The 22,137-nt window shown below is 32.1% G+C and overlaps 1 protein-coding gene across 3 annotated transcripts in view; it reads left to right on the top strand.

Moving 5' to 3' along the window:
- LOC124362191 (dipeptidase 1-like) overlaps nt 1–21,556 on the top strand; it is a 71,276-nt gene extending 49,720 nt beyond the window's left edge. For all 3 annotated transcript variants that reach the window (XM_046816477.1, XM_046816478.1, XM_046816479.1), the window contains 9 exons: nt 3,502–3,664; nt 7,056–7,188; nt 8,291–8,441; nt 9,494–9,545; nt 10,515–10,691; nt 11,420–11,507; nt 11,634–11,712; nt 13,996–14,131; nt 19,833–21,556. In XM_046816477.1, the coding sequence (XP_046672433.1) occupies nt 3,502–3,664; nt 7,056–7,188; nt 8,291–8,441; nt 9,494–9,545; nt 10,515–10,691; nt 11,420–11,507; nt 11,634–11,712; nt 13,996–14,131; nt 19,833–20,330 (1,477 nt within the window). In that variant the 3' untranslated portion in view covers nt 20,331–21,556. The remainder of the gene's footprint in view (nt 1–3,501; nt 3,665–7,055; nt 7,189–8,290; nt 8,442–9,493; nt 9,546–10,514; nt 10,692–11,419; nt 11,508–11,633; nt 11,713–13,995; nt 14,132–19,832) is intronic.
- Nucleotides 21,557–22,137: the final 581 nt, after the last annotated feature.

The following is a 22,137-nucleotide window of genomic DNA, read 5'->3' as shown; positions in this document are numbered from 1 at the left end:
CTGGTAATGCCAAAGAAACAAGCAAGCATTTGCTTCTATGTGCTTTTTCCTGAACAACTTTTGTTGAATTTGGCTCATCTTGAAAGATCCACACAGTCAATTGCTGATTTGTTTCAGGTCATATGCATAGATCTATGATTCATCACCTGTACAAATGTCATACACAGCGTTTGATACACCTTTTCAAACTTTTAAATGCACCAGTCGACATGAGCCTTCTTTTGAACATTGGTCACACAATGCAGGATCTAACGGGAACAATTGTTTTACAGTCAAATGGTCATATAAAATCTTGTTGATGCTAGTCATACTAATGCCCAAAGATGCCTCAATCTCACTGTATGTCACATGATAATCTTGTTTAATCAGTCCAAGCATAACATTGATATTTTCAGACACAGCAGCAGATTTTGGATGGCCTTAATGGATTTTATACTGGAGTGACCATCAGATACGTTTTAACTCATCATACTTGTTTTTACAGTGCTGTAGGATAGGACTTCATTGTTATATAATGTATTAAGTTCATCGATGCACTCTTGTCATGGTAATCCCACATCAAAAGTGATGCAAAATAATTGCACAAAAGTGTTCACAGGTTAATTCCATTTTTTACTAAGGACTGCAATTTTCAAGTAACAACACTAGGTTAATTGCGCTCAAATCAGAAAATGTTGTGGTTGAGGTCATGATCAACAACATAAAGTTTACACTGGAACGTCAGTTGATGCCCGGACATAATCAGTGTTACCAAAGCCAAAAATATAACTTGTGAACCTTGTATATTTTACATAATTCTAACTATGATCAATAAAGGCAATTCATTAACAATTTTAATGATGCTAGACCTTACAATATATTTTGGTGTAGAAATTACAATTTTGTTTTATTATCAAATGGATTAAAATTTGTATTTTGTTATTTTTTAACACATTACTAAAGCTCATTTCAAGGTAACTTTTTAAAGTCATCAATGTTAAATCATTAAAGCTTTGTGATATAACTAGTCTAGTACCTGATAACATTCAATCGATGGCCATGTCTTTCAAGGATGACAGCTTAATACAATCTTCATTAATTACCATCAGATTCATAGCATTAGATGTTCTTCATTTTAATAGAACTGTTTATAAAAGATCATTTAAAACATTAAGTTATTTTAGAATCTTAAGAACAAGAATATAAGATGAATTTATTTCCATTTTCTATGATGTACTCCTTAAAATATCTTATCTAAAGCTACTTTCAATAGTAGCTTCATTTGATGGTACCTTTTAAATGTTAGATAGCAACAGTCACAATGACAAATATATAAGGCTAGCTATAATACTGACTACAATGTAAAGATTATTGGATTAAATCCAAAACAAGAGTTTTTGTAAACATCGTGTAATATTATGTAATAGTGCTGATTTGTAAAAAGTCTCAGTCCTATACATTTCACTCTAGAAAAGTACTGAAATAATGGTATAGTGCTATGTATGTAAAACATATTTCCATCATAGTTGTTGAAAAACTATCCAGAGTACACTTTACAGATGGGAAAGTTTCTGAAAAGGTAATAATATTACCTATGTTTCTATATAGCTATTTACACTGATTAATCTACCATTGACTGAACCACTAAACAAATTCTTTTTATTGCAAAAATAACTCATTTTCATGAAAAACTTAGAACTTAGAAAATGTTATCTACTAGTATTTCCAACAATTTATATTCTAAACACAATTTTCAATTTAAAAAAAAATGTAACTTTCTTCAAAGTACTCATAATTTTATTCAATAAATGCACATCTTCTCAATAAGCCTATTTCTTACCAAGAACTTCTCCGTTCCGTCTATTATGGCAAGAAAAAACTGACTGAGAGTGAAGATGAGGAGTTTTACTAATGTCAACAATTATTACTGATCAGATGGGAAATATCTTGCTACAGACACATGACCCTACATCAAACTTAGTTTTAGAATTTTATTAACTTATGCCAAGTGTAGTTATCATCCTACCACTAAAACTCGAAACAAACTTGTTTTAGAAGCTTGGTGAAATGCGCCAAATTCAAGTTTAATTTTTATCTACTATCCAAGCTTGAAACAAGCTCAAGAGGAAGATCCCAAGTGACAGCAGTGATAAAATGATGTGACATTCTGTGCATTTATACCATTGTCTTGTTTGTTTCCTTTCTTGTTTTAGCGGCACTCATTATCTTAATTTTGTTGTACTTCCATCCATTTTAGTAGATGTACTTTAATTACTGTTATTAATTGAATAGTTATTAATTGTTGATATTATTTTCTTTTGAAATTATTACACTATTATTAATTGTAGTTAAGAGCTAATATTTCTTTTATACCTGAACTGTGTTAACTGTAAAAATAAACAAAACCGTTTGGCCTGGAAGATTTTTTTACCTTGTTTCAGCTATGATGGACTAATGTCTTTAACCTTTTCATACTTCAATTATTATAACATTTCAGTTACTAACATTTGATATTGTATGAGTGAATGTTTTCAGAGATTAAAAATTTTGTTTTGTTTTCTGTAGTATGAGAACTCACAGTGCAAACAAAATCAACTTTCTACAGTAGATTGGTTTTCAACATGTATTTCCTTGGCTAGTTTATAGTTAAAATGTTATGTTATAATGAAATAAATTTTCATATATAGCCTTTATTCAGAGTGGTTTGACTGGATTCATTTAATTTTATAATTGCTTTTTAAGAATTTTAATGCAGTATATAATATTTTTCATTTTTACATGTGGCTAAAAACTTCATATAATTCCTAAAATTATAACTGAATGCAGTAAGTTTGGTTGTTTTTGAGTTTTTATGAAACTTGATTGCGTCCATAAACAGGTGGTAGGTGTTCCATCTTAGCTGAAGTTCTATTTTAGATAACGGTTATGGAATCATTTAATACTTTTGAGAGGTGTTAATACGCATGTAGGCATTTATTTTGTATGATACTAAATCAAAATTTAAATTATAAAATTTAAATAGTGGGGTTTGGAACCAATCGCCACTATTCACACCATTTTAAGTGTAGGAAATATACTAAGTTTTAAATGTTTTAGTCTTTAACCATGTAGACCTCAATGTCAAAAAGCAAAAAATATAACCTAAATCTAAAAATATAATCTATCTGTTTTTTTAAACTAGATGACTCATATAATGGTATTCACATTTCAATAATATAATAATATATAATGGATAATATATAATGGTGCATGCTACGATCTTTGATCACCAGCTCGCCATAACTCAACTTCATCAATCTCTTCGCTTATGTACTCTCAATGACTGAGACATGGTTCTTTTAGGAACAGTTAAAAAGATTATTTTAAAAGATGTAAATATAAAGGCTGGAAAATTTCATATTGTTAAACAAAAAATATCTTTTATGCAATGTTTATTCTACTGGGTTGGTGCTGCAACAGGGAAATATCTAATACAGTTGTTCCATAATTTCCTCTTAAAACCCTTAGCCTCTTTTATTTCAGGAGTAATTACTTCCTGACCAACCTAAACGATCTAGTTCACAACCAGGTGTCCAAGGTAAAGTTCGATCAGGATCTCAAGAATGACACTATCTTCGGCACTACATCTTGTAAGAGTTGCCAGACGGATCTTTCGAGACTTAAAAGCGGCCTTGTTGGATCCCAGGTAATAGAATAAACACGACAATTTAGTTTGTATTTACGGTTGCTTGTTTCTAACCAGGTTTTAACCAATTTGAAATCCGTAATTCCATGTCCACATTACAGACACACACATGTTCCACATGTTGTTATAGTGGACATTTTTAATTTCTCAATATTATAAATTTATGATTTTCTCTTACTCCTAAAATTATGCTAATTGATACCTAACAGTTTTAATGTCCAAATTTTAATCCAAAAAGCTTATCAAAATTATCTGACAGTTCATGTGAAATAAAAGAAGTATATTTAGAGTGTTGCACCTCACATTGTGAATGAGCAAATATAAAATATGAGTGCTGGAAGAAAAATAATGTACTTTTCTCTTGGACCAACTTCTTAAAACATGGTGGACCTTTTTCCACATTCTATAAACAATTAATTCCATATAAGTACAATTTATTCTACTTTTATTTAGTCTAGGAGACAACAGCCTATTTACACTGTAAAAACATGCAACCTGGTTTATCTTGAAATCTATGAGGATTTTTTCTAGAAAAAGAAATTTGAGTTAGTCACACTAGTTTTGGTAGAGATCAAAATGGGAGGGTATCAAAAGGTTTAAAAATATCAAACATTAATTTTTTTTCCGATTATAGGTTTTTTAAGCTTGATACACTTAATACTGACCATCAGACACATAAATTAATAGCAATATCACTATCAGACAACGGGATAAAGAGACTGAAAGTCACCACTTTCAGGGCCACTAGGGCACTTAGGCAATGCTGAGTAAAAAGTTAGTTACTTGTCTGATGGCTGGTTTTAAGTTTTGTCAAGCTAAGAAGTTTGAATCAACCCTTCCCATCATAGCTACATTACGTGAAGCTAAGAAATATATGACCTGAGAAATAAAATTATAATCTCATATTTTTAACCCTTTTGATACCCTTACCTTTCCACGTCCACTAAAACTAACAAGGTTGACAGTTAGTTTCTTTTTTAGAGAAAATTTCTCTATTGTTTCAAGAAAAACCATGTCGTGAGCTTCTACAGTGCACATTGAGTCTCGTCTCCTCTATTATTTCCCCTGACTGTAATATAGAATTCAGTATCTTTCCATGCTTTCAGAATTTGAAGAGAAAACAGGTTTTAACCAATTTGAAATCCAAAAAGTCCATGTCCACATTACAGACACACACATGTTCCACATGTTGTTATAGTGGACATTTTTAATTTCTCAGTATTATAAATTTATGATTTTACCTTACTCCTAAAAATTATTTTTATATTATATCTGATGAGATTCCAAGATATCATTACTTCTGAAGAAGTCTGATTACAAACTTTTATAAAATCTGATACAAGCATATTAAAGTTAAAATATAAATTTCATTACTAGATGGGATTATTCCTATCTCTCATTCAAAACTCAGTCACCAGTTTGTTTTTAAATTAATATAATCAATCATGATTTCAAACGTACTTAATGAATTAAAGAAATGAAAAGGTTAAGTTATTTTTATAATCACTGTTAGGTCACAGTGAAAACATCAAAACAATATTGTTGTAATTAACTTCCTGAAAATTGGTGCTGTGCTGAATTCCCATTAGAATACAGAAAGGAATAAATATGTAAACATTTTTATAAAATAGATAGTTTAACATACCATTTTTTAGACAATTATAACAACAAACATATATTTATTTTCAAAAAGTGAAATGATAAGGGAGTTACTGTAAGGATTGTAAATTCACTAATAAATCAATGAAATAGTTTTTATTCTGTATTCCTTAATTAGCTTTCTCTGTAGCTAAATGAAAATGTTGCTGGAAGCAATAATAGAAACATTATTTCAATTGGCTGAGAGATTTTGAAGCCTATCACTCGAGAAGTTTGAAAAACTTCTTTCTCTATGTCTGTCTGTCTATCCGTTTGTCCGCACAATATCTCAAAAACGAACTGACCTGTAGGCTTAAGATATTGCATGAAGCTTCTTTTCTATATAAGTTAACCAACTACTACCACCTCAGTAGCATGGATTTGTAACAGGAAAATTAACCACAATGGCTCTCCTTAGCCTGGTGGACTTCTTAATTGACCAATCAGAGCAAGGCAACACTGCAACTGTCATATTACTTGACTATAGCAAGGCATCTGACTGCTTTAGGCATGAGCATCTCTTAGACAAATTAACAACTTTTGGGATGAATGGACATGACTGGTTCAAAAGCTATCTGACAGGACCAAGCAAGTCAGTAGAAATAAATCACACCAATAACAGTCTAACACATCAATTAAAGTCAGTCTCACAGACCATCAAACATCGTGTGCCACAGGGATCTACACTGGAGCCAGTGTTGTTTAATTTATACACAAATGACTTACCTAGATACACGCGAAACTTCAGTCAACCTATGATATACACTGACGATACAGTACTTATGATAGGGGAAAAAAGACCCAGAACACCTTGAAGTAGCTGCTTAAACTGCATTAAATATGGATACAATGCTGCCAAGAAAATGATCTTGTTGCTAATGAAAATGAAACAAAGCAGCTAGTTCTAGGAAAAAACAAAAACACTTCAGCAAGATTACCTAATTTGGAAGAAACTACCACCTTTAAGTACCTAGGAATTACAATACATGACTGTCTTGCATGGGCTGACTACTTAGATTCTATGCAACAAACTAAATACAGCACTTTATGTAATCTGCACGATAAAATATACATGTGACATACCAACAACCAGGATTGTCTACTACGCCCGCTACAAATCCCACCTTCGGTATGGGATTGCAGCTTAGGAGGTACTACAGTGAGCGAGTCCACCAAAACAGAGCAATTCAGATTCTCAAGAATCTTTAAATAAGAGAATCACACAGGCAAGGCGGCTTTAAAGAACTGAAAATACTCACTGTGGTTCATCTTAAGTCATCTGAAGCAGTAAGTGATGCACAAAACCACAATTACAACACCAAACACACATTCAACTACTGACTACCTAAGCATAGACTAACTGCCACCGAGAAGAAACCGACCTATTCTGGAGCAAAGTTAGGAATGCCTACCCAGAGAAGCTGAGAAAGATTGATAAACTACAGTTTAGACATCTTAAGAACTGACTGCTGGAAGATCATTTCTACCATCTTAGTGAATTTTATAAATGGAATGACCACTTGTAACAATAAATTATTTTGATCCTTGTTCTTATCTCCTTTATAATGTATAAAATAATGGCAATACCTCTTACAAGTTGCATGTTACTACAGTTAAAAAACGTAATGTGGTAATGTTCAGAGCAAAAATTGCCAATTTGAGTTCTAAGACATTGTTTTTTAGCTGTGCTAGGAATTTTTAAATGTTGTGTGACAATAAATGAAAGGAATATATCACTTGGCGTTTCTTGCAGATATGGAGTATCGATGTACCATGCGCTGCTGAGTACAAAGATGCTGTTGCGCTGACTCTAGAACGGGTTGATGCTATCCACAGACTCATCAAACAATACCCCAATAGTCTGTCCCTTGTCACCTCCAGCATTGGTTAGTATCAAACATTCCCTTATTTGTTAAAGATTTTAGGCTTGTGAAAAGTATCAGATTGAACTCTACAGGTTAGAAATAGAAAAAAGTACACAAATTCTGTGGAGCCAATGGAAAAATTGATGGATGAAAAATTTAATATAGTCCAAATTCGAATTCTTCATATCAAAAACTCATGGGTTTGAACAAACTTCAAATCTTATTCTATCCTAAAAAGGGCCAAAGTTTAATACTTGTTATTTATTTTGTGATAAAACAGAAAATGAGTATGTGGATCGTTTTATTATGCCAAATACTATTAAAAAGCATTAACAAAATGTTTGAACTCAAAGTTTGTCATTCTAAAAATGACAAACAGTAATCTTGCATTTTTTGAGAAAATGTTATTTACATTGGTTTAAGGGTGCTGTTTTTATTTTAATAAATGTTCCTAGAATAATCTTATTACTTTGCCCACTTAAGAAAATGTACCTTACTGTACTTCCAAATACAGGTTTAAACATGTTGATTAAATTAATGGTTTGACATCTAATTTAACCCTTTACCCACAAAAAGGCCAAATTGAAATTGCTCTATTTGGTGATTGGTTGTTGGTTAACACAAAATAATTCTCAACTGTTAATCTGTTAATTTGTATTGATTTCACTCAAGTTTTTAGTTCTATGCTTATGCATAATCTCATGACTGTCATCTAAATTTCCGGGTTAACTATCTCTAAAGACTGTTAATTCTTGTAATATTTATAATTTCAAGAATTTAATTGTGATTTTAAATATAGTGGTCATAAATTTTAAAATGTTCACTTATCTTTTTTATGGTAAGCAAGTATATAGGCTGCTTCCAGTTTCTTTATTTAATGTTAAAATATGAACAAAAAAATATAGATGGTGTTCACATTCACGCCTCAAATTTTCTGAATTTTCTTAACATAGGATATGGCTTTCAAACTTCTTACTAAATGTAAAATTTTAAACATTTGGATGTTTTAAATTATGTGTTTAATATTTAAAACCAGTAAATATTTTGTAGTAGTAACAGTAAATGAATCTTACGTACTTTTTCAAAAATACAACTACAACTTTTTTTATGTGTACTGTTCCAGAACTGAGTAAAAATTTCAAGGAAAAGCAAGTGAGTAGTATTCTTGCCGTGACGAGTGGCCACTCCATCGATGGCCGAATGCCAGTATTGCGAATGTTGTACGATATGGGTGTGCGTGTCATGTCACTGACTTCTAGCTGTTCTAGCGACTGGTTAGTGCCTACTGGATTCATATCTAATTTGAACTTAGGGCTATAAGAAGTAACAAGCAGTTGTTGCTTTTACATACTCACCAGCCATATTTATAGCAGTTTCCTTTCATACTAATGTAACTACAGAATTTTATTTTGAATATCACTTTTAAATTCTATGAGAGTTCGCATTGAGCATCATGATTTATTTTTTGATTGTATCCAATGGTTTGGAACGTATTGCATTGAAACATCAATTAATGATCAGAATATAAGTGATTTTTATTGTTCTTTTCTATACTAGGTCTTTTCAGTAAATAAGCGAACTGAGGCCATAAAAACTTTATTTAGCAAAATTTAGTCTACATCGATTTTGTCCCCTTCAAAGTACTCTCCATTCATTGCTATACACTTATTCCATCTTATTTTCCACTGTTTAAAGCACCCTTGGATGTTATCAGCAATTAAGCTTTTTAGTGTGCTCGTTGTTGCTAGAGAGCTGAAATTTTCATAGAATATTTTTAAAACCTATTTAATGAATTGTGTAGAGTTTGAAAATGTTCGTTGCATAAATGGACAAATAATAAAAAATCATATGTTTAAATCTTTTCATTGGACACCCAGTATATTGTCTTATGATGACCGTTGAAACCTGTGATTAATCAGGCTAAAGAAGTAGTATTACAATATACAATCAGGAACTTTGGTAGTTTTAAACCAGTAGTGTTTTCAAACTGGTGAAACTTACACAAAAATAAATAGTTTGAGTAAAAATTCTTTACAAATAAATTGTTTTTCTTGATATGTATTTCTCTTTTATCAATTAATCAGTATTCCTTCTGCATATACCTTGTAAAGTCTGAATTACTCTCAATTTCCCACTGCAGCTGTTCTTTTCTTGGGCCTTTCTAATAATTTAATTAATATGATTTATTTTACTTATGCACAGTCAGAATTTTTGTGTAGTTGGAAAACCTTAAAAGATCTTTCCTCTTACATCAGTACCTCTGTCCTCAAGATGAGAAAAATAACAAATCAAATTGTCAAAATTATATCTTTTCTATTTATTTCAGGGCCTCATCGTACAGCTCAACTACTGACAGTGGTCTGTCAACATTTGGACAGGTAATAACTCAAATTCACTATCAGCCAAAACAAATAAATAAAGTAATTACTGGACATAAGTTAACTCTTTCTACTCAAATTTCCAGGACTCTTGTTTCTTTGCAATTTTTTTTTAAGGAAAATACATGGTTTTTATGCACTTATTTGAACAATTCCAACAATTATATCGTTTTACAGTATAAAGACACAAATAATATATTTGAAACCAATTTTAAAGTAAGTTTTAGTGAAGGCCATGAGCGATGTGGCACTACTGTCATTGCAGTTCAGCTGTTATGCTACAACATTAATTTGTACCCACCAGAACACATTTCATGACAAAGTATAGAATGAAGAATAAATCTCTTGTCATAAAGCTAAGTACTACTACCAATGAATAGTTCCTGAAATGTGAGTTTTTTCATTATTAAAGAAAAAGATCTCAAAGAATACTAATTTAGCATGTGGGTCAAATGACAAATTCAAAATCATATGTCTAATCAACAATTATCTGTTCTCATAGTTGCATTAATCAACACCAGTACAGAAATTGTTAATAGACCAATCCCTCCGGAAGAGGTCTTTCTATAATACATTTTTATTGGGTTAGCTATCAGAAATGTTTTGTTCAATCGAATCCCAAATTATTAGGGATTCCAGCTGGAATTTATAGTAAACTTGCCAGCATGTAGCTGGGAAACTGATCTTAGAAGTGATTTATGAAACTTCAATAGGCTAAACTAATCTGGATTTGGCAGATAGGGAGAACAGTTTTCTTAAGCAGCATTTCTATACCTAAACTTTTTCCTGAAATGAGGAGGGTGTATTCTAGCATAGAATTTCTCATCATTAATTTCCAAATAAAACGAGAGAATGGAAATAAATACAATTTTTCTACTTCTTTTAAATATAAAAGTAGGGGACATTATCTTTCTATTGTAACATAACTGATGAACAAGCATGAATTATCAAGAATTTTCGATGTTACAGGATGTAGTAAAGGAAATGAACCGCCTGGGGATTGTAATAGATTTGTCTGAGTCGTCCTATAACACTCAGTTGGGTGTCCTCAACATCACCAAGACTCCTGTAATATTCTCTCGTGCTGCTGCATACACATTGTTCAACAACAATCGTAATGTCAAAGATGATGTGCTTGAAAAGTTGGTAAGCTTTAATCCACGTTTTGTCATGATATGTAATAAATTACTCTACTAACTATTCTATCCCTGATATTTAAAAATAATGTAGCACTTTTCTCAAATGTTTCTTTATATAAAATACAATTACTGTACCTATAAACATCTACGATTTGTAATATAATCAAATTCGTTTATAAAACTTTGTTAAGGTAATAGTTATTATACTTAATGACTACTATACTTATTATCATAGTATATATACTCAATGAATGTGTGTATGTATCTAAAAGTGTGATTTTTTTTAAATTCCCAGCTTAAAGTAATTGCTAGTAAGCAGGACTTAGATCTCATTCACACAAACATTATCAGTACATATGCCAAATTTAATAAACATCAGATCATTATTGCTTTCTATCAAAATTTTTAATATTATTTTATAACATGTTAAAAAATCAAATTTAAATAAATAAATATAACATTGCAATAACCGAAACACACCTTTTAAAATTCAGTGCCATTGAATACAGAATACACTGTCAAGACCATAATACCGGAAATTTTAAGGTATAAACGAATAATGTAAATATCAGTGGCAAACGTCAATATAAGTCACTTGTAAATGACGTCTGACGACCACTTTTGCATGCCAATGAAAATTAGGTCCTATAGTACTTTAATTTTCTTGACTAATAATCTAGGGCTATGTCATGTTCTGTCATTGCCTGGCAAAAATAACACTTTGTTTATTTCCAGAAACTCAACAAAGGACTAGTGATGGTAACCTTTGCCCAGCAGTATATTAGCAACAACGTCAAGAATGCCTCTATCAGCTCTGTTATTGGTAAATTAATTCATACATTTGTATATTATAGTACCAGCACTTCTGAGGCTTTTAATACTGAAAAGTAAGTGAACCATTATTTTACCCTGTGCTTAAAAAACTGATGATGGTTCTGTGCTATTTCAGATCATATAAACTACTTCAAGGGAAAACTAGGAGTGACTGGAGTAGGAATTGGTGCAGAATATGATGGAGAATCTCTGACGTAAGTAGATATTAGTAAACACATGTTCTAACTGTTTTTGGATTGAAATGGAAGCATCTAAGAGGAAGGAGCTAAAACTTTAAAAAATAAATAAATTCATACTGTTCAATGTATTTAGTTTTAGAAGTAATTATAAATTACTCAACCAACTTCATTATAAAAACAAACAAAAATCAGTATAGCCAATCAAATATACATTTGCTAGTTTATTAAGAGCCCACTGCACAGATGGGCCAAGGAATCTGAGCGTGTGGTCGAAGCTGATTGAGCCATCCATGAAACATTGACCTTAAAATAATTTACAAATACGTTAAATGTATCACCATCACTGTTTACTGAATAATAAGGTGAAAATCCATATAAAGATAATAAGGTTGTGACTGTCTAATACAAACATTTTGATAATAACTAACAATCAAATTCCCAATTGCACTGTCATTCTGTGATTCATTTAAAAGCACTGAACTATAAGAACACCTATTTTGAAAAATATAACCACAAGACAACTGAATAAATCAGTAAATATTCCTGTTCTTGCCTCTTAGGTCACAAGAAAATACCAAAGGGTGGGCTCTAAGGGAAAGCCCAATTTTCTTGTAAAATACACCCCTCTTCCCTGCCCGTCCATCAGGCGGGACAGCCTGCCCGCGCTTGCAGATCCCTTGGCCCATCTGTACTGGTGGCCATCTTGAATTTAGCCCTATGAGAAAAATGTAAAAGAAAACATTATGGGAAATGATGCATTCTAAAGATATAATTAGTTTCTGAATTTCAGACTTTAGGTTTTTATATTTCTACAGGTTATTTAGATAAAATCTTCAATGTTTTTGTACTTTATTTCAAAAAGGATACGCTTTACAAAAAAAGTTTCTGAGTAACTGCTAAATTATTGAAAAAACTAACATGCGTTTGGATGCTTTTTAATTATATTTTTAAATAAGACATTTTTCCAAAACCCTGTGATCAAAATAAAGAGTTTAAAAGAACATGAGGAGTAACATTGTTCTTATTGTGAAAAACTCAAGATCATTTCCTCAGTTTCTAAGGACCTTCTTGAAAACGTGACATTATCCACCGGTCTATCCGCCCATCTATGCAATAACTTTTGAAAGAAAGGTCCTAGAGACTTGAAATGTAATAAATAGATTCTTCTTAGTCAAAGGAAAATCCCATAGGTAAAAAAATAAGACAGCAATCAATAAGTTGTCTGTCCATCTGTACACTATCTATTTCTTACTTTCTGTTGGGTCCTTTGATATACCATTGTAAGAGTTTATTTTCAATTGGGAATTTAATTGTTAGTTATTATCAAAATGTTTGTATTAGACAGTCACAACCTTATTATCTTATATGAATTTTCACCTTACTATTCAGTAAAATAGTGATGGTGATACATTTAACATATTTGTAAATTGTTTTAATGTCCATGTTAAATTATAACTATATAAATCAAGACATTGAACTAAATATATCACATCTATATGTATATAAAAATAAAATCCAAATAAAGAATATATTTTGTGGAATATTTTTTTTATCTTTAGAAACAACTACTTATAGTTATTTACATATTTAAGACTATTACTAAAAAACTTTATATAGAACTGTGCAGTGTTAGCAAGTATAAATGATATTCTCAAAACCAACATACCGGTTCAATCCCCCCCCTCAAATTAAAGTTTTGAATTTGCCACTTGATACGGCTCCAAAGTACAGCACAAAACCTTGTCATCATATCTGCATTAAAATGATAAATTACTAAATACACTGTTTTACAATTAAGTGGTTACTTTACAATTGTAATAATTTCTTACGTGCATGTACTACTAAGCTCATTTAGACCATGGTTCATAAATTTACAAAATGAAGACTTTAGTTGTGTTTACTTGAGTTACTCATATTACAAGTAGAATATCATAATTTTCCATACAATTTCTCATCTATTATCATAATTATCAACACAATGAGTTAATGGTACTGTACTCATAAATACTTGATATTTTCTTCAAAAAGTTTTTATTTATTTCTCTTCATTGTTTGCTACGTCATGACTAAGTGTTGATGATCAAAGAACTTTTCGGAGAAAAATTGGTGTGATTGTAACCAAATTATGACTTTTGCATTGGTCCAAGACTAGCCAAACTTTTTGTCATTGAGGGATTAAACTGATAATTTAACAATAAAATAGACATTACATCAAAAACATTCAGCTGCCACAAATGTCTTCACAGTAACATTTTAAACAGAATTCAGGTTATGATTGATCGGCTGCTGACTGTGTAGATTCCCACCGGAACTGAGTGATGTGTCAACATTCCCGGTACTGTTTGATCAGCTCGGTAACACCTGGACCAATCGTGATGACCTCAAGAACTTGGCTGGTGGAAACCTGCTTCGTGTTCTTCAAGCTGCTGAGGAGGTAATGTTTCAACAGTCAAATCATAACAAGCAAAGGCTTAAATCAGTTCTACAGTTATTATAAAAATATGATAAAAATAATTTGTCAAATAATTATGCGAGACACTGTGTTGTACTTTATGCAAACAATAACCCTATGTTAGCAAATTACATCTTTTTTATTAAGGGTTTATACAATAGTAAATCACCAAAGTGTTGTGCTTGAATCTGACTTTGTGAAACTAAATAAGGATCAGTCAAAGCAAATACTTTTTTCTGGAACTCTTCGCTGCAAAATCAAAATCTGAACAGAGCGGGGTTGTTAGGCATAATGATGCTAGCTGAGAAATTTATATGGAACAAGCATCACAAAATAACATTTCTTCTAAGGAAGGTATCAAAATCCTTAGTTAAGAAACGTAAAATATTGTGTAATGTAAAGATTTAGTGGTACTTGCTCATTCAGTTTTTTTTTTTCAATCACATCTACTGTGACAGAAGAGAGATAAATTATGTTTATTTTATGATACTCTAATAGCTGTAAGCTCTAGTTTATTACAATAATGTTTTCAATATCCCTTGGATTTTGAAAAATGTCACTTCATGCAAGATACAATGAATGAATTTATTAGAGTTCATTCATGCCCACCTAACTAGACAATTGAATGACCTAGTTCTCTCCCAACAAACATATAACTGAAACTAAAAACCAAGGAGAAAAGAAATATAAAGAAAATATCTCATCATTACACTATTACATGTTATATGTATATGTTACACTCAAACACCGAATTCGGACAATGTCCGAAATTTTTACTCACTCCGCGATGTGGACAACGTGAATTACCCACGTCGCGTATTGAGCATTTTTTTCGGACATTGGCCGAAGCGAAATACCCAGAACGCGTTGTGGGTAAGCGAAAGTACTCAAGAGACGAAATAAACACGTTCATCGGAGATTGAGCAAAACCATAATACCCATAACCCGACGTGGGTAATCTAATTTGCCCACGTCGGGTTGTGGGTATTTGTAATTTGCGCAAACGCCGAAAAGCCTCCAAACACAACCATACCATACCCTACACTAATTCCATTATAACAAGTAAAATAAAATCAAATTTTCCTTGAAATTCCATTTATTTCAATCAAAACAAAAACTAAACAGTAAAATACAAGTATCTTATTATTGAAAATAGAAAAAAAAGTTATTTTTCACACATGTACCACTTTCAATGTTTATTAAAGTTCTTTTCAGAAAGTATTCACTTTACTTGTTAGCACAAGAAGTGCTACCGTGACATTTAGAATTGCATTTTAAATTTGATTTTACACATTTGCAAGATCTGCCCGAACACTTCTTCTTGCATCCACATCTGATGAAACCTTGTTTGGACCCGGATGACTTCATTGCTTCTTTACGGACATTGAGCTGTTCATCAGGTACATCGATGTTATTAATAAATTTATTAGGAGCTACCTGGAACTGGTTTCTGGAAAACTGTTTGTCAAGAACTCCATGCTTTGTACCAAGGGTATAGGAATCATCGTTCTTATTTATTACAACAGCCATTACATTTCTTGGAGCTAGTCGGCCCCGGTCGACATCAGGAATGTTTACCAAAACGTTATCGCCGACTGAGACTGGAGTTAATTTTCTTTCAGTACGCTTTAACATTTTGGCTGCCTGACTTTTCAATGCAGTTACACAGTTTTCTCGTATTGTGTCTATGGCAGATTTTCTTGAGCAAAGAGTGCACAAAGGTAAGCCTAGGTCTTCGTTATTTAAAACTTCATAATGTATGTGCTGACCACATTCAAAACAGCTGTTTGCTTTGTCACAATCTATTGCTTTGTCACAATCTATTGCTTTGTCACAATCTATATTACAGAGTGTTAAGTTATCGCTGGACATAGTTTCTTTTTCTACGTGTTCATTGTTTTCTACAGTCCTTGTCAAAATCTCCGAAGCATCTTCATCCACAGCATTTATTTCTTCGTTGTCTTCTTCATTAAAACTTTTTTCAAGCTTAGAGAACTCTCCTTCTAGTTCTTCCTCAGTAGTTATTTTTTTTACGACGTCGGCTGTCAAAGGGGAATCTAATAATCCATTTTTCTGTGGTGAACCAAACATTGCCTCATAAGGGGTTCTCTTGATCCCACTGTGGTAACTGTTGTTCTTAGTATTCTGAATGATCCTGAGACCATTTGCCCATCCTGAGGTGTTGTTATCAGTCATCCAAGCCACAAGACTATCTCGAACGTCTTGATTGGCCCGTTCGACAGACCCTTGACTCTGCGAGTGTCTTGGTTTTCCATGTACTAGTTTTATGGCACTCCATTTACTGGCTAGGTTCTCGATAACCTGAAAACCGTACCATTACCATTACAAAAATACTAAATTCTAGGGTGGAATCTTTTCACTACAGTAATTTGTTTTTACCACTTACCCGGTTACAAAATTCCCGTCCATTATCACTGTGAAGTATGTATGGAGCCCCAAATAAGCAAAATATATCCAAAAGGATGTCGGATACTTCATCAGCAGTTTTAGTTTTCAAGGGACGTAGAACAACAAACTTGGTGAGATGATCTTGATAATTAAGGATAAACTTGTATTCGCCGTCAGGCTCTGATTGCATATCAATTAGATCCACCTAAAATACAATAAAAATACATAAATCGACTCAACATAAATGTTATGTCAACTATACCATATACCTCATTATAACAACTGCCAGTGCGTAATACGCTTAGGTATTTGTCAGCAAAGGAGAAACTGTCTTATTTAGAGAAATGCTATGATATCTTACCTGGCAGCGTGAATTTAATGCTGTCATAATGATGGGTTTAACAACCAGCCCTTTACTTTTTGACTTTTTCTTAAGTGCGCAAGGTTCGCAAAGATCCAAATATATTTTAATTACCTCCCTGGTAATGTTACAAAATTTCTTTTTTAGCTCGGCTTCCATAGCTTTTTCTTTTTTATGACCAACTCGTAAGTGAGCTGAATGAATTGTGTCATACATTTGATCAATGCGACAGAAATATTTTATATCTGTCATTTCTTCAGTTGTTTTTTCAATCAACATTTCTTTATCGCCAATGTTTATGACATCAAACCGATTGATTCGGCGATAATCTTTAGACATCAAGGACTGACCATTTTTCCTCTTCTGTTTTGCCTCCTTTACTTCGCTGATAATTTCTTCATAGCGTGGCTCCTCGATAATAAAATTTCGACTTGTGAGACCATTCTTCTTGGACATCAGATCTTCCAATTTACTGTGAAATGATTCCTTCATTTCAAACAAAATCACAAAACACAACAGCACTTTAAAATAAGTCAACACACGCCACTTACGCACAGAACAAAGAAAAACTGCTTGTGTATAACGACAGTGCACTAATGTCAATGAAAATAGACAGTAGGCCTATTTGTTGCTAACAGTGACGATAGTGGGGGGGGGGGGGCGCATGTCTCGACCTGCACGTCTGGACTGTGGGAAACGGATTTCGGCGTTTGCGCAAATTACAAATACCCACAACCCGACATGGGCAAATTAGATTACCCACGTCGGGTTATGGGTATTATGGTTTTGCTCAATCTCCGATGAACGTGTTTATTTCGTCTCTTGAGTACTTTCGCTTACCCACAACGCGTTCTGGGTATTTCGCTTCGGCCAATGTCCGAAAAAAATGCTCAATCCGCGACGTGGGTAATTCACGTTGTCCACATCGCGGAGTGAGTAAAAATTTCGGACATTGTCCGAATTCGGTGTTTGAGTGTAACATATATACCAAAACACATCTACACATCTTGTTGAAGATAAGACATTCATTGAGGCTTATCCATAATTCATTTCAATCTTATCATCATAACATGTAAACTACAGGAATGCTGTAAGGGTCTAAAACTGTGTAATACTCATCTATTCATTTTATTTTTATCAATGAAATTTTGATTCATGCTTGAATCTTAAAATTAAATTTTCAGGGGGGAAATGTAAGTGCTGCTGACTACTCTATTTAACAGAGTGCTCTATTTAATGAAATTAACAAGAAGATAAGTTTAAATTTTGATAAAATCTTCACAGTTTAATTAATGGAATTCCCTTTTCATTTAGTCAAGTTGGATCTTTCAGTTATAAACATACTTTAAATTACTTTATTTGCAATATTTGAATAAAATAAATTAATGTTGAGAACAGACTAAAGAGGAGTAAAAGTAAACTAGATGTTTTCATTATAGGTAAATAGCAGCTAAAACAAAAAAAAACCTTTTTTTCTTTGAATAGTGTCACAACAGTGATTTAAAAAAAAGGTAAATGTATACTGCTCTTCCAAACATAATAACTACCTAACCAAAGTATTCGTGTTAATTGTTGTCTTAGCAGGTTAATAAAAATAAAAACTTTCTTTTTTTGTGTTACTAAAAGATCAACATTTTTACATAATGGTGTCATCAATCTGATCTAAGAAATAATTATTAAATTATTATTATTATACCACCATGTATAATATTTTTGTATTTTAGTATCCCCACATTCAGTGCGCAACAAGAAGTAGATCATTTAAACTGTTCTGTTTCGCGAGCTTTCTCATACAATCCAATCAATTTTTATTCAACAATAATTACTGTAATCTGGAAAAATCTTAAAGTAATTTCCACATGTTGGTGTTCGTGTAGCCACATGTCAAATAATTAATCAATTGAAATAATTTTGTACTCTATATTAACATTTTATATTGTTGTCACTCTTTGAATTCAAATTAGTAATCACACAAGAAAATAACAAAATTGTAATACTTTAAGGTCCACAATTAAACTTTAAAATAGACACTGCTGGTTTCTAAAATATTACTTAAATTCCACTTTCGGGTTCCAATTGAAAGTAATCAGTTATTACAAATAATTCAGTGGCCATACATTTGAAAAATTTAATTATTAAACTGAAGTTAAAAATTCTGTTAACATCACTAGGATAGTCCCTAACTAATGAAAATTTAAACTATAATTCCTATACTTGATTACACTAATATTATTGAAATGTAATTTTAACATTGTTTAACCCATTTGCAGATTCATTTTATGTAGTCCAGATGGCAGCAGAGAGTATAAATTATTTTGCAAGCCACTAAGTTATTGTTGATCGAAGATATGTTCCCATTATCCTAACTCTGGAGATCAATCTCCGGAACATGTGCATGCTCTGAAATATTAGCACTGTACTGATTACATTTAAAACAATCAATGTTGTAAAATATTACACGGTCATCCTCAGATAAACATAATCACGCTCCATAACTGAACCAGCTCCAGAAAATATACAGAAACTCAATATGAAACTGAATTATACTTACAATTACACTACACAATGAAGTGTTGTAATTGTAAGCTAATTTTGATAACGTCAGTTAAGACAAAATAGGCACCAGACTTTTAGCACAACACGCTAAGTGGCCACCGTCAGGGAATGGGGGATGTTCAATGCACGTCCTTGTACGTTTGGTCCACTTTGTGCAGGGACGTTCAGAGTGCAGAGTTAAGAAATAGTATGTTTTAGTACTGTTTAATACTCATAAATGGTAAATGTACATAATATTCATATAATTATATGTTTATGTGTATGTAAGTGCTGTCTTTTGACAACAAGACATGCAAACCTGTGCTAAATAGAACCGTCCAGAAGTAACAGTAATCTATGTCTTCCTCTATGTTTCAGTATGCCAAAAAGGTTCAGAACTCACCTGCTGATGAAACATACCAATTACCAGTATTGCAATCAAATGCAACCTGCTATTCAGATTTCTCTTCAAGAAATCCAAAGTCATTATCCGAAACTGAAGTTCCACCAAGCCCACAAAGTCCATCACCTTCTAGCCCATCCAAATCTCCATCCCCAGATGTACAGAATCCACCATCATCAAACCCACAAGGTGGATCACAAAACCCACCGAGTCCATCATCAAACCCCCAGAATCCAGCATCAAACCCACAGAATCCACCATCAAACCCACAGAATCCACCATCAAACCCACAGAATCCACCATCAAACCCACAGAATCCACCATCAAATCCACAGAATCCACCATCAAACCCAACAGGTTCACCACCACCACAAGTGAAAGCAGAGAATCCATCGCCAAAGATCACTCCCTCACCTACAAGCAATTCATCACAATCAAATTCGCCTCCTGCTTCACCATCCCAAACTAGATAAGTTCTGACAAAAAAGGAAACTAAAAATTACTATACAATTATTTTCTTTTTGATGTTTTTTACTTGGTTTAAAAATAAAAACTCAGTACTCACATTTTAAATGTATAAAGCAGTACAGTATTTTACTAAAGTGTATAACTAATACTTAAATGATAAAAACACTAGAAACAAACTTTACTATAGTTGAACTTAATACTAATGCATTCCTCTGTAAATAAGTCATTTTAATTTAGGTTTTTCCTTTAATTTGATAAATATGTATAGGTCTATTTCAAAAACTTAGCAAACCTGTTTCATTTAAAAAAAGAACAAAAATTAATTATCAGTATCTATACTAGATTGTATGTGTATTTTTCATTAATGTTCAACATATTTAACTAATGTAATAGTTTTATTTTTCAGTTCAGTAATAATTTACAAACACGGTTTGTAACTTATCTATATAAACTAATTACAACTAAACAGGGCTGTAATAGAGTATTAGAAGGAGTACATTTGTTTGAAGCTTTCAAGATACCATCCAAGTTTCCTGCAAAATATTAAAAACTGTAGAAATTACAGGATTTTTTTTAAACAGTAACATATATAAATAATTATTTTGGAGGGGTCTGACACACTGGGCGGTTTAGAAGGTATAAAATACCCTCCAAAAACAAGAGCCTAGGAATCTTACTTCAAAAAATTGTTGAGCTTGAAGACCTCATGAATGTTTTCTAGCTAAAACAAACCACTGGATGAAATTTTAAAGTTTGTTGTTGAAAATGTTGGGGGAAAGGCTTGAGCCCCTGAGCTCTCCCCCCAACCCTTATACTTCAGCACAATGTCATAAGAGAACATTCCTGAGCTCCTATTTTATACCTCCTAAACAACCCAGTGTATCAACCATCTCCAAAATAACTTTATATAAGTTATAAATATATATATGCCACTGGGCACAGGATCGGTGAGGTTTCGGAGCTCAGAGACAAGAATTGCTATAAAATAATGTTTAGTGGTGAAAAGTTATTTTGTTTATTTACAATATTTGCAGCCTTCTACATGGTTTTGATATTTTCAATTAATTAGTTAGATATTACTTATAGACCTTTTCCAATGGCATTAATGTATATAAAACCGTTAAATGTATTCACTTAATGCAAGTAATTGTCAACTTAAGCTGTATTTTAATAATCATAAATTAGTGTTATATTTTGCAGTAATGTTTTATTAAAAATGAATATTCTATAATTAACCCTTTGAGTGCCACGGGTATTTTCCGAAGGCGTATGCATAAAGTGCCACGCTGTTTTTCGCATATTTGTAAGCTTTTGGGAGAAAAGCTGTTGTAAAACAACTACTAAACAGATTTCCATCATTTTGTTGTTGTTTTTTTTCTTATTAAATGCAGAATATGATACATATCGTTACAAATAAAATTTGATTTATAAAAATATAAAAATTTCAGTATTTATAAAAAAAGTTTTTTACTTTTGTATAAAAAGTTAAGTTTTGACCTAATTTGTGTGTATACGGTATTTTAAAGATTTTTTTTCTTTATACCATGATAAAGGCCATATGATTCTAAATAAAACCCATGTGTAATATCTTATTCTAGAATTTTAAAAACATGGCATTATATGTATTAACAAAATGCTGCCCGGTACCAACATTTTATAAACTGTACTTCATTTGTCAGAGTTTAGAAATTACTTAGTAATGGTGTAGTTTTCCCAATAAATCTAATAAAACATTTATACAACACAAATAAATATGATTAGTAAATTTAGAAACAAATACTTGCTAATATATTTACATAAAAGTTTACATTT

The sequence above is a fragment of the Homalodisca vitripennis genome, chromosome 5, assembly GCF_021130785.1.
Source record: "Homalodisca vitripennis isolate AUS2020 chromosome 5, UT_GWSS_2.1, whole genome shotgun sequence".
NCBI lineage: Eukaryota > Metazoa > Arthropoda > Insecta > Hemiptera > Cicadellidae > Homalodisca > Homalodisca vitripennis.
Note: the sequence above shows the minus strand (reverse complement) of the source record. Positions and strands in the feature narration are given on the sequence as shown.